The sequence below is a fragment of the Triticum dicoccoides genome, chromosome 1B, assembly GCF_002162155.2.
Source record: "Triticum dicoccoides isolate Atlit2015 ecotype Zavitan chromosome 1B, WEW_v2.0, whole genome shotgun sequence".
Classification (NCBI taxonomy): Eukaryota; Viridiplantae; Streptophyta; class Magnoliopsida; order Poales; family Poaceae; genus Triticum; species Triticum dicoccoides.
In genome coordinates this window covers 156,806,571-156,822,236 of record NC_041381.1, presented here as the reverse complement: position 1 = coordinate 156,822,236, position 15,666 = coordinate 156,806,571, and the positions used below count along the sequence as shown (strand labels likewise).

Below are 15,666 nucleotides of genomic sequence, written 5' to 3'. Positions count from 1 at the left end.
GCGCCCTGGGGGCGCTTGGGGAGCCGGCACAAGCAAAAAAGGCGCGTGGGCCCGCCCTGGAGGCGACCCGAGGGCCTTTTCCTGCCGTTTCCTGACGCTTTTCCCTCGCATCTATCCCGCTCGCTCGCCTTCCTCCCGCCATTCTCTCCCTTTCTCCCGCCAAACCCCTCCCGCTCGCCTTCCAGTCGCCGCCATGCCAACGAAGAAGTACGCCATGCCGCGCGTGGCGGCAACCGCGACTGGCGCCGTGACCCAGCCGAAGCAGAGGAAGCCGAGGGCGCCGCCATCGAAGCCCTACTTCAAAGGCGTCTACATGCAGCGCGGCTCCAAGGCGATGGCGAACCATTGGGGGCGTATCCAGTTGGCGTGCAACAAATGGCATGGAATTGTCGAGGAGGTCGCGGCTCGCCCGGAGAGCGGCGCCAGCGTTGAGGATCAGGTACGCACGCCGTTCGCCCGCATATCTTTGTCCCCTACGCCCACCGCCCGCCAACTGTTCGTCCCTCCGCGCAGTTGCTGCGTATGTTCGCCATGTATCGGGGCGACAACCAAGACGCCGACTTCAAGCACCTCCACGTCTACAAGCGCATTGACAAGTGCGAGAAGTGGGCGGAAGTCCGACGTGCCCTCGACAAGGCCAAGGAGACATACAAGCCGGACGCGACGACTCCGGGCGCGTCAGAGGGGCGGCCGGACGGCCACAAATTGGCAAAGAAGGGGAAAAACGCCGACGCGGCAACCGCGCGAGTGCAGGAGTCCATCGAGCATTGCCTCGCCGACGCCCAGGCCCGCGCCGTCCTACGCGAAGAGAAGACCGAGGCGCGGTGGGCGTCGCTAATGAAGAACAACGCCATCAAGCTCGACCTGCTCCGGACGAACATCGCCGTGAAGAAGAGGAACACCGACATGGCTTTTCTGATGGGCGGGGCGGACATGCTCCAGAGCAACGACGAGAAGCTCAAGGCGTGGTACCTGATGCAGCGCGGCCTCATCCTGAACGAGCTGCCGACGGCAACGCCGACGACGCCGACGACACCAAGCCCGAACGACGCCTCTACATCGCCACCCAGCAGTGCCGAAGCCGCGCCGACGCAGCCCAGCACCGAAGCAGCTCCGACACCGCCAAGCTCGCGCACGCCGACTCCGCCAACGCCTGGAGCCGACCCCGCCGAGTGAAATGCGAACTTGCGGCGGCAGCGTTCTGTTTTTTGTAACGCCAGACTACGTCCGATCGCCGAATTTGCGGCGTCTTTTAAGAGCGGGAACGACCAAGTTTGAATTTCCCGCATCCTGGGGCCGGCGCGTGGGGGCGTGACTGGGAGCTAGGTCGCCCCCAGAGGCCAAACTAGCGCCGGCACGCCCCCAGGCCGCTCTATTTAGGCGCCCTGGGGGCCGAACGGCTGGAGATGCCCTTACCGCGCGAGCGCCATCGGACGGAAGGATAGATTTTCCCAACACAATTACCTCGATACAGCCAGCGGCGCATCTCGCCGCCGAAGAAGTCCGCAGTTCATCAACGCAGTCCGCAGTTCCATCTCTCTGCCACCTCCCACCCGCCTTCGCCTTGTGCGCTATCGAGCTGCTACACTTCGGCACCTCCTCTGGTTTGTTCCTTCTCTCTTTCCTGTCGTCGTGGGAACGGGATTGGGATTCGTCTGAGCCGCGTAGTCCGATTCCAGGTCCAAATCTTTTTTTTTCCCGTAGTCTCCAGTCCAAATTTCCCGTAGTCGTTCTTGGATTCGGACTCATTTCCTACTCGAATTAGAGCTGAGCTCAGGCCTCCGTAGGTGGGTTGAGCTTCCTATTATATATACAAGTGCTGCCTGCCCCTGTTCCTGCTAGGTTGAACTAAAGCTGTGCGGTTGATAGCTGCGGAAGCGATTCATCATTCAGAAGATCAGATTTTGCAATTTCCCCAATGGGGACGTGTAGCTTAGTGAGGATGATGAGCTTACTGCAGCTAGACTTGAGAATGTTGCGTATGCTGCTGGCCCTTTCTCCCCCTCCCAGTTCACACTGGAAATTCAGAAAACACCCGCCATTGATGCTGATGGAGACCGAGACCGTGGTGGAAATATTGCCGGAGACGCCGCTGATGGAGACCGAGACTGTGGTTGAAACACTGCTGGAGCTGCCGTTGGATGTATTGATGGATATCTTTTCCCTCCTGGAGCTTCCTGACCTCATTCGTGCAAGCTCCGTGTGCTCCTTCTGGCGCTCTGCGTATAGTAGTCTACATAGCCAGCTTGGGCAATATAAACGGCCCCAGACACCTTGCCTCCTCTACGCCTCCGAAGCCGATGGTGAGAACGTAGCTTCTCTCTACAGTCTTGCTGAAAAGAGGGTCTACAAGCTAACTCTTCCGGATCCACCTATCCGTACTAGGCATCTCATTGGGTCCTCTAATGGCTGGTTAGTTACTGCTGATGAGAAGTCTGAGCTTCACCTTCTCAATCCGATCACTGGTCAACAGATTTCCCTCCCCTCGGCGATCACCATTGAGCAAATAGAGCCGATCTTAGATAGTGCTGGTGCAGTTAATAAGATTAAGATGTGGGATCTAGCGCCGAACGATGATCCGAATGAGTTTTCTGACTGCCTCTACATCAGGGCATTTGTGTTTCCTGATCCACCCACGGGAAGCTATATTGTGGTTATCATCCACAATCCAGAGAAATATATTTCGTTTGCAAGGGTAGGTGATTATAAATGGACCTCGCTGCCGGGTAAGAACTATAAACAATGCATCCACATGGATGGTCTATTGTATGCATTCGCAGAAACTGGAGGAGTCTATGCTTTTGATCTCACCGGTCCTACCATCATGAGTTATATTATTGCAGAAGAGATGGAGAATTACATTAGTGGGACGGACGGGGACATGTACGTTGTTCAGGCTCCATGGGGTGATCTGTTGCAAGTTTGCAGGAAATCTGATGTCACAGAAGAGCTGCTCGTACAGACTGAGAAAGTATTGTTATATAAAGCTGATATGGCAGCAAAAAAACTTGTGGAAGTAAATGGCTTGCATGATCATGTGTTGTTTCTTGGGCGTAGTCAGTCGCAATGCCTTAGTGCGGAAGCTTATCCACAATTGAAGAAAAACTGTGTTTATTTCACAGATGACGAGATATATGTTTCGCACTATAAGAATAATCGCCGGGATATAGGTATTCTCAACTTGGGAAATGACAGTACGGAAGAAATTGTATCTCAGCTTTGGTGCAATTGGCCAAATCCCATATGGATAACACCAAATCTCACGAGCATGAATGCAAATAGCTAACATATTGTGTATATGTACGTAGGTAGCTTCTCGAATGCTATTAGAAACTGTCCCATAGGGCCGTGCTAATCAAAATTCCCAAATTTGTGGGCAAATGCTATGAATACGGAGAGGCATGTTCCGTATCTGTTCTTCACCTTGTGTGCTATATTTTAAATGGCTTTTATATTCTGAACTGTTAGGTTGATCTCTCCTGTGTGGGCCCAACGGCCCACCGGACCCCTGATCCGCGCCCTGATCGGGGGCGCCCAACCGCAATATGGTTGACGGGCCCCTGCCACGCAGCGCTACATAAAAAGGTGGGGGCCGGCGGCACGCAGTACCAGGTTCACCGCGTTGCCAGGCTCCCCACCGAAAACCCCGACCCGATCTAGGTCTAGCGCTGACAGTGACGGGAAGCTCCGCCGCCGCCACTGCCCACACACCGCCGCCATCCACTCCCTGCCATCACCGGCCACCGTCACCATGGCCGACACTGGGAGTTCCTCATCTGCACCTGGAGAAGGTAGGTTCACCGGATGATCTAGCTTACTCCGATCCGAAGGATCTAACAATGGTATCAGGCCATCTTGGTTAGATGATTTTCGGTAAAAAGAAAACAAAGAAAGGAAAAGGATCCCCAACCCGCAAAGAACCCTAGCAGGGCACAGAGAAAAGCAAACAAAAAAAGGATCCCCAAAAGTTCACCGGACTAGGGCCTCGGGCCTCGCCGGCAAAGAGCGCCTCCGCAAGGCCGCGCCGTTCCTCTCGATCCGGACGCGCATCGGCAAGCCGAGGCGTCGGATGAAGAACTACCCCACACAGGGCAAAGGGCATCGCGAACAAACCGCTCGACGGCGGCGCGATCGCCGCAAGGTGGACGCGCAGCCGACGAGGGGGATGACCACGACGCCGCAGTAAAGTGCTCTGCCGTCGTCGAACACGAATGGGGCAGAAGGGGCAAAGAAGCCTCGTCCTCTCTGTCACGGTAGGAGGAGATGGAACGGGGAAAGGGAGAAGCTCGCGCGCGGCTCGCGCGGCGCGGTGGCCTATCGCCGTCGCCGGCGGCCGGCGGAGTCCCGACGACGCTGCAGGCGTCTTTCTCTCTCTGTGTCAAAGAGAAGGCGGGGGAAAGGGGAGAACAGCAAGGAAGGGAAAGGGAAAGGAGGCGCGCGCGCCGCAGTGGTTTCCGCGGCCGCCGCCGGCGGCCGGACCGGGCGACCGGGGCGAACCCCTCGCTCCGCCGTCGAGAGAGGCTGAGCGGCGCGCGAGAAGAGAGGGGAGCGAACGGATTAGGTTTCGTCCCGAATGCCGCGGTGGGTCGGTTTTTGTTCGAGCGCAATGAGCGTGTGTCTGTCCGATCAAATCTGACGCCCCAGATTGAAACCCTAGCTGGTTGCGGGCCAGTGGGCCGAAAGTGGACGAGGCCGGCGGCAGCGGCGCGCGCGTTGGCGCTGGGCCGAGGCCACAACCGCGGGCGGCGCGTAGGCCAGGCTGTGGGCCGTTTTTTTTCAGCTGCGGGCCGAGCGCGCTAGGCTGAAAGTTCGCGAATTTTTATTCATGTTGTTTTTTCCGCTGCGTAAATAATTAATGCTCTTTTACAAAGAAAATAAAAGTTTACATAGTATTAAGTTTTTAAGAGCATGTTAAAGTGATTATTAAAATGAATATGATTATGTTATTTTTATGACCAACGTTGTTAATAACATGATCATGTTTTATTATTGAAATTTAAAGGTGCATTTATTTCTAATTTTTTGCCCCACGGTAATATGGATTTAATTGCATAGACAATTGTATGTTTTAATTTGACCAACGTTAGATTATTGCGTATGATTGTTTTATTGAGGTCACTTAAATTGTGATTTCAGGAGGCTTTCACTTGATGAGTTGCCTAAAAGAAGTTCCGACACTCAGAGGTGACAACCACACTGAGTGGAGGAAGAAAGTTGAACTGGCATTTATTTGTGCTGATCTTGACTGGGTTGTGGTGAAACCACAGCCGGTCAGACCCATAGAGCCAGTAAGAGAGGCCATTGATGATGATGCTGCATGGGCTAAAAAGAAGGGGGACTATGCTCCTTTGGAGCAGTCCTACCTCATAGATAACCAAAAGTGGGTCAATGCAAACAAAAAGTGCATGGCATTTATAAAGAATACAGTTGAGAGCGCCATTGTGGGCTCCATTGCAGAGTGCACTTCCGCAGGGGAGTTGCTTACAAAGATAAAGAGCCAGTTCACTGGCTCTTCTAAGATCTATGCCACCCAGGTGTTAGAACAACTGGTGACAGAATGCTACACAGGTGGTAGTCATGGCATAAGAGAGCACATCCTCAGGATGAGCAATATGGCAGCAAAGCTCAAGCCCATGGATGCGGATCTGGAGATCAAACCAGCGCTCCTGATCCACCTGGTCATGGCTTCACTGCCAAAGGAGTTTGCAACTTTTGTTGTAAACTATAATATGTCACCTGGAACATGGGACATTGAAAAGACAATAGCAATGTGTGTCCAAGAAGAGGACAAACTCAAAGCCGCACATGGTGGTTCACTCAACTATGTGAAGGATTACAAGAAAAAGAACTACGGTCAAAACAACAAAAGTTCTCCTTCAAAGAATGGAAAAGCCCCCTATCAGCATCAGCATCAGCAACAGCCTTTCTCAGTGGACAAAGACACCTGTCTCCACTGCAAGCAGAAAGGGCATTACAAGAAAGACTGCGCTGCTTGGCTGAAGTCAGTCATGGAAAAAAGAGGTAACAATATAGTTTCATTTGTAAATGAATCCTTGTATACAAAGTTTTCAAAATACACTTGGTGGATTGATTCAGGAGCAACTGTTCATGTTGCAAATTCTTTACAGGGATTCCATTCGACGCGAACTACGCTAAGAAGCGAAAGACGCATTGAAGTGGCAAACGGAGTTGAAGCTGTCGGTGACATCTCCTTGGAGTTAGCTGGCGGATTCAATCTTCTACTTAGAGATGTTTTATTTGTTCCATCGTGTCATAGAAACTTAATTAGTGTTTCTTGTTTGGACAAAGATAATTATGAGTGTTATTTTGGACATGGCAAGTGTGCCATTTGGTATAATAATGCTTATGTGGGTGATGCTTTACTCCATGATGAGCTTTATTTGTTATCACTTCGTGAAAAAGTTTATTCCGTTTGCAATGTGAAAGAAAATGTTTCCGCGTCGAATAAAGAGCAAAAGAAAAGAAAAAGAACATTCGACTCATCGAAATTATGACACTGTCGCTTGGGCCATATTTCGAAGGGGAGAATAGAAAGATTAGTCAAAAGTGAAATTCTTCCTCCGTTAGAATTTTCAGACTTAGAACAATGCATAGATTGCGTTAAAGGAAAGTATGTAAAACAAATCAAAAAAGGTGCAATCCATAGCACAAGCACACTAGAAATCATCCACACTGATATTTGTGGACTATTTCCGGTGAAAAGTGTGGATGGATATGACTCGTTCATAACATTCACAGATGATTACTCTCGCTATGGATATATTTATCCAATCAAAGAAAGATCTGAAGCGTTGGATAAATTTAAAATATTCAAAGCTGAAGTTGAAAATCAGCATGATAAAAGAATAAAGATAGTTAGGTCCGACCGTGGGGGAGAGTGCTACGGTCGGCACACTCCATATGGCCAAGTCCCTGGACCTTTTGCAAAGTTCTTGCAGGAGACTGGCATAGTTGCCCAGTATTCAATGCCGGGCGAACCTCAGCAAAATGGAGTAGCTGAAAGGCGCAACCGTACACTTATGGATATGGTGCGCAGCATGATGAGTTATTCCAACTTGCCATTGGGATTATGGATGGAGGCGCTTAAAACCGCCATTCACATTCTCAATAGAGTACCAAGCAAGTCGGTGCCCAAAACACCGTATGAGCTATGGACAAGAAGGGTGCCATCCCTACAACACTTCAGGGTGTGGGGGTGCCCTGCTGAGGCCAAAATGTTTAATCCAAACATTGGAAAGTTAGATCCCAAAACAGTGAGTTGCCACTTCATTGGCTATCCAGACAGATCAAAGGGTTTTCGTTTCTACTGCCTAGACAGATATACAAAGTTTGTAGAAACGAGACATGCAGTCTTCTTAGAGGACGAAATGATGAGGGGGAGCTTGGTAGCTCGGAAAATTGATCTTGAGGAGAAGAGGGTGCATGCACCTAATCCAATGATCAAGGAGCCATTTTTCTCACTACCAGTTGCAACTCCACCCATGACAACTATGGGGGCAGACCCGGAACCTGTCCGTCAGGAGCCGACTGAACCCGTTGTTGAGCATGAAAGGGAGGCGCAACAGCAAATTTTAGAAGAAGTGCCAGAAGTTGAGGCACAGAATGTGCCAGAAACCGAGGCCCTTAGAAGGTCTACACGACCAAGAAAGTCAGCTATTTCTACTGACTTTAAAGTTTATAACACAGAAATAGTTCATATGGAAAAAGATCCCACCTCATATGAAGAAGCCATGAGAAGCCCTCATTCATCGATGTGGATGAAGGCAATGGAAGACGAGATGAAATCAATGAGTTCCAAAGATGTTTGGGACTTAGAGGAAATTCCTAAAGGAGCCAAATCAGTAGGCTGCAAATGGGTCTACAAAATAAAGTATGACTCTAAAGGGAATATAGAAAAATATAAAGCACGACTCGTGGCAAAAGGATTTACACAAAGAGAAGGGATAGATTACAAAGAGACATTTTCTCCGGTCTCATGTAAGGATTCCTTCGTAATCATAATGGCATTAGTTGCTCATTTTGATTTAGAGTTACATCAAATGGATGTAAAGACGGCATTTCTCAACGGAGATTTAAAAGAAAATGTCTACATGAAACAACCCAAGGGTTTTATCATGGAAGGCAAGGAAAATATGGGATGCCGCCTAAAGAAATCCATTTATGGATTAAAGCAAGCCTCTAGGCAGTGGTATTTAAAGTTTAATCAAATGATTAAAAGTTTTGGATTTAAAGAAAATATTGAGGATAACTGCATTTATGCAAAGTTTAAAAATGGGAAATATATTTTTTTAATCCTGTATGTGGATGACATTCTGCTTGCTAGCAGTGATGTTAGTCTACTACAAGAAACAAAGAAGTTCTTATCCTCGAATTTTGACATAACAGATCTTGGTGAAGCATCATATGTTTTGGGCATAGAAATTCACCGAGATAGAAACAATGGAGTCTTAGGACTATCGCAGAAAGCATATTTAGAAAAGGTTCTCAAAAAGTATAATATGCATGCGAGTAAAGCCACACCTGCTCCTATAGTTAAGGGCGATAGTTTTGGGAAATTCCAATGTCCCAAAAACCAGTACGAGATCGATCAAATGAAAGGAGTACCATATGCTTCGGCAGTTGGCAGCTTGCAGTATGCACAAGTGTGCACTCGCCCTGACTTAGCCTTTATCACCGGGGTACTCGGTAGATATCAAGAGAATCCAGGCATAGAGCACTGGAAGATGACAAAGAAAGCATTGCGTTATGCGCAAGGCACGAAGGACTACATGCTAACATACATGAGATTTGATTCCCTAGAGATAAAAGGGTATTCAGACGCAGATTTTGCGGGGGACAAAGATGATAGAAAATCCATGTCAAGATACGTATTCACCCTCGCTGGGGGAGCTATTTCGTGGAAAAGCTCCAAACAGTCGACAGTTGCATCATCCACGATGTATGCAGAATTCATAGCATGCTTCGAAGCCACGGGGCAGGCGATATGGCTAAAGAAATTTGTACCTGACTTAAAAGTAGTAGATTGTATTCACAAACCACTAAAGATGTACTGCGACAATCAGGCCGCGGTATTTTACGCTCACAACAACAAGTCGAGTAACGCTGCCAAAACAATAGAGATAAAGTATTATGTTGTGAAAGATAAAATCCAGGATCAAACTATAAGTCTCGAGCATATAAAGACAAAAGATATGCTTGCGGATCCGCTAACGAAAGGCTTACCACCCAATGTGTTCAAGGAACACTTAGCCGGCATGGGTTTAAGGGAAAGCCTTATGATTCCTGGATAGGCCCAAAAGGAACATAATTTGTTTCTGAACATAACGTATGTTGTATGTATGATTCTATCGGCAATTGAGCTGTGACGATGAAACATGCTCTATGTACCAATATGTGATGAAACAAATAAACTAGAAAGTATAAAGTTAAAAGTAAAGTTGAGATCAAGGGGGAGAATGTTAGGTTGATCTCTCCTGTGTGGGCCCAACAGCCCACCGGACCCCTGATCCGCGCCCTGATCGGGGGCGCCCAACCGCAATATGGTTGACGGGCCCCTGTCACGCAGCACTACATAAAGAGGTGGGGGCCGGCGGCACGCAGTACGAGGTTCACTGCGTTGCCAGGCTCCCCACCGAAAACCCCGACCCGATCTAGGTCTAGCGCTGACAGTGACGGGAAGCTCCGCCGCCGCCACTGCCCACACACCCCCGCCATCCACTCCCTGCCATCACCGGCCACCGTCACCATGGCCGGCACCGGGAGTTCCTCATCTGCACCTGGAGAAGGTAGGTTCACCGGATGATCTAGCCTACTCCGACCCGAAGGATCTAACATGAACTGCTCAATATATTTGTGTTTCAGAGTACATATCTATGGTACTAACTTCCTCCATTTATAGTTATACAATAGAACCCAGTTTTTTTCTTCACATAACCACATGTTTTTAGGTAAATATTTCATTATGATCTTTTTGGTGTGCATCTTTTCATTTCTTCTTTCAACAATTTGTACTCCTTTTTTCCTTGAAAAATAGGAGAGGTTAATAAGATATTCTGAAAACTGAAATAGCAATGCATAGCCAATCCTCATGTGTCACATGTACAAACCACACAAACTTTGTAAGTTTCATAAAAATAAAAGAAAATTGGAATTTGGACATGCTAAATGATTTCTACCAAGATTTGCAAATGTGCTTCCAAGTTCGTTAGAGAATTTAGCTCAAGATACATATATGGGACTGATGGAGGAACAAGAATTGAAGGGCATTATCCTAGCTAGATTGATAAGTGATAACTGTATATCAGGTATGCTCTAAGTTGACTCTAAACCCGTTAGTCTCATCTTGAGCTAGTAATACCATCTATACTACAGTTCGAAAAGCAGATGAAAACTGAGCACCAGTCAGTTTTTTAGGTTTCCTCCTCCGTCAGCTCAACAGTGTCCACCTCCTGGAAGTATGCTCTCTGCTTCTTGGCAAAACCTTCTGGTAACTTGTGTTTGCCTGAAGACGAGTTTTTCATCCTCAAAAGTTCGCGGGAAATTCACAATCTAAAACATCACTATGGTTGTAACTTTCTAAAGTTTCGTTTCTAGAGTTTTTCCAGTGGAAATGGTATGTACACACGACTGGTGTTACCATACATTTACCCTTGTAATACTTATGCCTTATACCCTTTACATTTGGAATATGAACAAGAGCAGTTGACATATGGACCTAAGATCTCTAAACAGATATATGGACTAACTCCCATGCCACATAATTCATGGCTTGCTTTCTTAAGTTTCTATAATATCAGTGACTAACGTATTGGCTATAGTATGCAGTGTAGGAAATATTCAGAAGATAATAATATCTTTCCTTTCTGTAATGATTTTTCCGTTTTTGTTTTAGAAGCCGAGGAATGATTTTTTTTTCTCTCCAGGGGTTTGTTGTAGATGGATGCCATAGCACCGGCTGACTGGGACCTTGGAAAGATGGCACAAGGAGGAGCTGTGGTGACAAATCAATCACTGTACTGTCAGACTTGAGACCAAGTTACAGTAACTTGATACAACATAATCATTCCATTCCTCATCAATTCAATGAGGTAGAATAGAAGCCTTGGCAGGTTCAACCACAAAGGAGTCAAGAACAGCACAATGCTGCAGAGGAACAGCTTACAGTACAATATGAAGGCCTAATGGGAAAGCTGACTGTTTACAAACAAAGTACTAAGAAACATTGGGCTATTTGTTAAGACAGGAACAAACCAATTTTGTTATCGCGCTGGGCTAGACTTGTAAGTGATAACTATATATCTGGTAACTTGACAAAACCTTCTGGTAACTTGTGTTTGGCTGAAGACGAGTTTTCCATCCTCAAAAGTTCTCAAGCAATTGACAAGCTAAAACATCGCTGCTACCGTTGAAACTTCTAAGTTTCTGCTTCTAGAGTTTTTCCAGTGAAAGTTGTATGTACACATGACTGGTGTTACTATACCATTTGCCCATTAATACTTATGTCTTATACTCTTTACATTTAGAGTGTAAACAAGATATTGAAACAGATATATGGACCTAACTCATGTTGAGAAGTATTTCTGAAGATCAACACTGACGGGGCTCTTGGTTGATTCGCTGAATTCGGGTGGATGGGGTTTCATCGTCAGAAATGAGCAAGGTGGAGCTGGAAGCTGCCAGTCAGAGTCGGTGGCCTCCAGGAGATGTCTAGTCGGTGGCCTACATTGTGAAGCCCTGGCACTACTTGAAGGAGCTGGCAATGGATGCATTTCTCTGCTTTTTGTACATTTGTAAAGCCCCTTCTTGCTTGTAACTGGTGCAGAAGCATAACATAACATGAACAATCTTCATCATAAGAGCAAATCGATCCGACTGCTCCACATCACACTGGAGTAGGTGCATTTGCTACTAATTTCGTTTTGTTCAGTGTAAAGAAAAATTGACAGACAGGTATGAAAGAAAAATAAGAGCATCATCAAATACCCTACATGTATGAATTTACACCTGTGAACTGTAGCAGAGGCACAACATGCTACTCACATTTACATGATCTGTCTAGCACTAGAGGCAGTGCATTTCACTACGAATCTCTTGGCTTTGCTCGAAAAATGACCAAGATGACGACAGGAAATGTATCTACATCCAGTGAGCGTGTATCTGGTGGTGCCCCATGTCCTGGGGAGTGACCGTCATGGCGTAGCACCCTTGCCTCTTGCACCTGCTCCATTCAGAGCCAGACTTCTTGTGATGGCGAGTCATATGGCGATCAACCTGAGAAGAAAGAGAAAGGGTGAGTTGACTTTTTAATTTCAATTCACTTGTATTCAAAATTCAGTTCACGAAATTCAAATTGACTTCATCAATTCTTATTCACTAAATCCAAACTCAGTTCATCAAATATAAAATTAGCTCACCAAGAACAAATTAAATTCAACAAATTTGTACTTCACAGAAAAAACAAACTAGTTCACTTGATTCAAAATTAGTTAACCAAGATTAAAGTTTTACTTCAGCAACATAGATCACAAAAAAATAGCTCACTTGAATTCATAATTACTTCACCAACATAGATCACAAAATTTAGTTCACTTGGATTCAAAATTTTGTGAAACTGTATTCAGTTTATAGTTCACAAAATTCAAATTGAGTGTATCAATTTTAGTTCACTAAATTCAATATCAGTTCATCAAATCTCAAACTTATATCAAGAAAAATAATTGAAGTTCATTAGATTTGTAGTACAGAAAAAAAAAACTAATTCACTTGAATTCAAAATCAGTTCATCAACATTGAAAATTTAGTTCACAAAATTTAGTGAACTAAATTTGAAGTCCTTTGATCAAATTTCTATACGAAAGTAGTTCACGAAAAACAATTTACCTCACATTCAAAACTAGTTCACCAGCATTGAAATTTTAGTTCACCATTTTTTCAAATCCAGTTCATCCCTTTTTTAATCCCAATTTCACTTTGATTCAAAATTTAGTTCACTTGTATTCAAAGTATAGTTCACAAAATTCAAAATGAATTCATCAATTTTAGTTCACTAGATTCGAACCAAAATTAATCAAATCCTAAGGAAAAACAAATTAAGTTCACCAAATTTGTAGTTCACCATTTTGAAAGTTCAGTTCATCAATTTTTAATTTGCATTTACTACATCAAATTTTAGTTCACAATATTCAAATCCAGTTCACTTGTATTAAACTAATTAAGTTTATCATTTTTTTAGTTCACAAAAAAGAAACTAGTTCACTCGAATTCAAAATTAGTTCACCAACATTGAATTTTTAGTTCACTTAATTTACATTTACTATATCGGATTTTATTTCAAATCTAGTTCACAAAAAAAATAAGTTCGCACTCAAAACTAGTTCACTAACACTGAAATTTTAGTTCACAATATTCAAATCCAGTTCATCACTTTCTTATTTCAGTTCACTTGTATTCAAAATTTACTGAGCTTGAATTCAAATTTTAGTTCACGATATTCAAGTTTAGTTCATCAATTTTAGTTCATTAAATTCAATCTCAGTTCATGAAATCTCAAACCTAGATCAAGAAAAATAAATTAAGTTCATTAGATTTGTAGTTCAAATAAAAAAACTAGTTCACTTGAATTCAATATTAGTTCACCAATAGAGATCACAAATTTTAGTTCACCAATTTTAGTTCACAAATTGTAGTTCACAAATTTTAGTTACTAAATTTAAAGTCACTTCATCAAATTTTTGTATTCAAAAGTAGTTCATGATTAGTTCAAATTCAAAATTACTTCACCACATTGAATTTTTTCCACACTATTTCAAATATAGTTCATCATTTATAGTTCCAGGTCGTCACTTTTTAATTTCAATTCACTTGTATTCAAAATTCAGTTCACAAAATTCAAATTGACTTCATCAATTCTTATTCACTAAATCTAAACTCAGTTCATCAAATATAAAATTAGCTCACCAAGAACAAATTAAGTTCATCAAATTTGTAATTCACACAAAAAACAAACTAGTTCACTTGATTCAAAATTAGTTCACCAAGATTAAAGTTTTACTTCAGCAACATAGATCACAAAAAAATAGCTCACTTGAATTCATAATTACTTCACCAACATAGATCACAAAATTTAGTTCACTTGGATTCAAAATTTTGTGAAACTGTATTCATTTTATAGTTCACAAAATTCAAACTGAGCGTATTAATTTTAGTTCACTAAATTCAATATCAGTTCATCAAATCTCAAACTTCTATCCAGAAAAATAATTGAAGTTCATTAGATTTGTAGTACAGAAAAAAATTCACTTGAATTCAAAATTAGTTCGTCAACATTGAAAATTTAGTTCACAAAATTTAGTGAACTAAATTTGAAGTCCTTTCATCAAATTTCTATACGAAAGTAGTTCACGAAAAAACAATTTACCTCACATTCAAAATTAGTTCACCAACATTGAAATTTTAGTTCACCATTTTTTCAAATCCAGTTCATCCCTTTTTTAATCCCATTTTTACTCAGATTCAAAATTTAGTTCACTTGTATTCAAAGTATAGTTCACAAAATTCAAAATGAATTCATCAATTTTAGTTCACTAGATTCGAACCAAAATTAATCAAATCCTAAGGAAAAACAAATTAAGTTCACCAAATTTGTAGTTCACCATTTTGAAAGTTCAGTTCATCAATTTTTAATTTGCATTTACTACATCAAATTTTAGTTCACAATATTCAAATCCAGTTCACTTGTATTCAAAATTAAACAAAAACTAATTAAGTTTATCATTTTTTTAGTTCACAAAAAAAGAAACTAGTTCACTCGAATTCAAAATTAGTTCACCAACATTGAATTTTTAGTTCACTTTATTTACAATTACTATATCGGATTTTAATTCAGATCTAGTTCATAAAAAAATAAGTTCACACTCAAAACTAGTTCACCAACATTGAAATTTTAGTTCACAATATTCAAATCCAGTTCATCACTTTCTTATTTCAGTTCACTTGTATTCAAAATTTACTGAGCTTGAATTCAAATTTTAGTTCACGATATTCAAGTTTAGTTCATCAATTTTAGTTCATTAAATTCAATCTCAGTTCATGAAATCTCAAACCTAGATCAAGAAAAATAAATTAAGGATGGAATTATAAGAATCTCTCTGTGCTTTGTATATGAAACCAGGCTTATCAACTTGCAACTTCTCGATATAATCCAACGTGTGCTCTATGTCTGCGTTTCTTCTCTTCTCACGCTCATCTTGCTTCAAATTGTCAAGTTTCTTCACATCAAAAGTTATATTTCCAAATTTTCCGAAACATAGCTTCCTAAATATGCTCATTATTTTCCTAGGTTTTATTCTGTGTTCCTGAAGCAGCTTTGACAACAACTTCTCTGCATCATTCATGCTTCTATGACTGACGAAGAACTGTGTTAGAGATGGAGATGAAACCAAATCATGGTTATGCTTCAAATCTTGGGATTGAATGTGCCATTTTCAATCTTCCAAGAAGACGGTTACGTGCATTTGGCAGTTTGTTCTTTGAAGAACATTTCTCCTCCTTTTTCTCGCCCCTGTATATGTTGACACAGTCTTCCTACTCTTGTTGCAAACGAAAGATATCTTTCTATTCTTGTGATTTCTTCCTTTCTTTATTCCG

The 15,666-nt window shown here is 43.2% G+C and overlaps 2 protein-coding genes across 2 annotated transcripts; both read left to right on the top strand.

Moving 5' to 3' along the window:
• Positions 1-1,429: 1,429 nt before the first annotated feature.
• Positions 1,430-11,258, top strand: LOC119350255 (putative F-box protein At4g22180). Its single transcript, XM_037618176.1, has 2 exons — positions 1,430-3,274; positions 11,211-11,258. Exons 1-2 carry the CDS (start codon positions 1,919-1,921, stop codon positions 11,256-11,258), a joined length of 1,404 nt encoding a protein of 467 aa, XP_037474073.1. The 5' UTR covers positions 1,430-1,918.
• LOC119303104 lies at positions 5,125-6,357 on the top strand. The gene is made up of 2 exons (XM_037580194.1): positions 5,125-6,021; positions 6,129-6,357. The coding sequence occupies exons 1-2, from the start codon at positions 5,151-5,153 to the stop codon at positions 6,173-6,175; spliced, it is 918 nt and encodes a 305-aa protein (XP_037436091.1). The 5' UTR covers positions 5,125-5,150; the 3' UTR covers positions 6,176-6,357.
• Positions 11,259-15,666: the final 4,408 nt, after the last annotated feature.

Excerpts from the sequence above, each read along its gene's own strand:
- LOC119350255 (XM_037618176.1), top strand. The coding sequence starts at position 1,919 with ATGGGGACGTGTAGCTTAGTGAGGATGATGAGCTTACTGCAGCTAGAC. Across the intron at positions 3,275-11,210 it reads CAAATCTCACGAGCATGAAT|CTGACTGTTTACAAACAAAG; the intron begins GCAAATAGCTAA and ends CTAATGGGAAAG.
- LOC119303104 (XM_037580194.1), top strand. The coding sequence starts at position 5,151 with ATGAGTTGCCTAAAAGAAGTTCCGACACTCAGAGGTGACAACCACACT. Across the intron at positions 6,022-6,128 it reads GTCAGTCATGGAAAAAAGAG|GGATTCCATTCGACGCGAAC; the intron begins GTAACAATATAG and ends AATTCTTTACAG.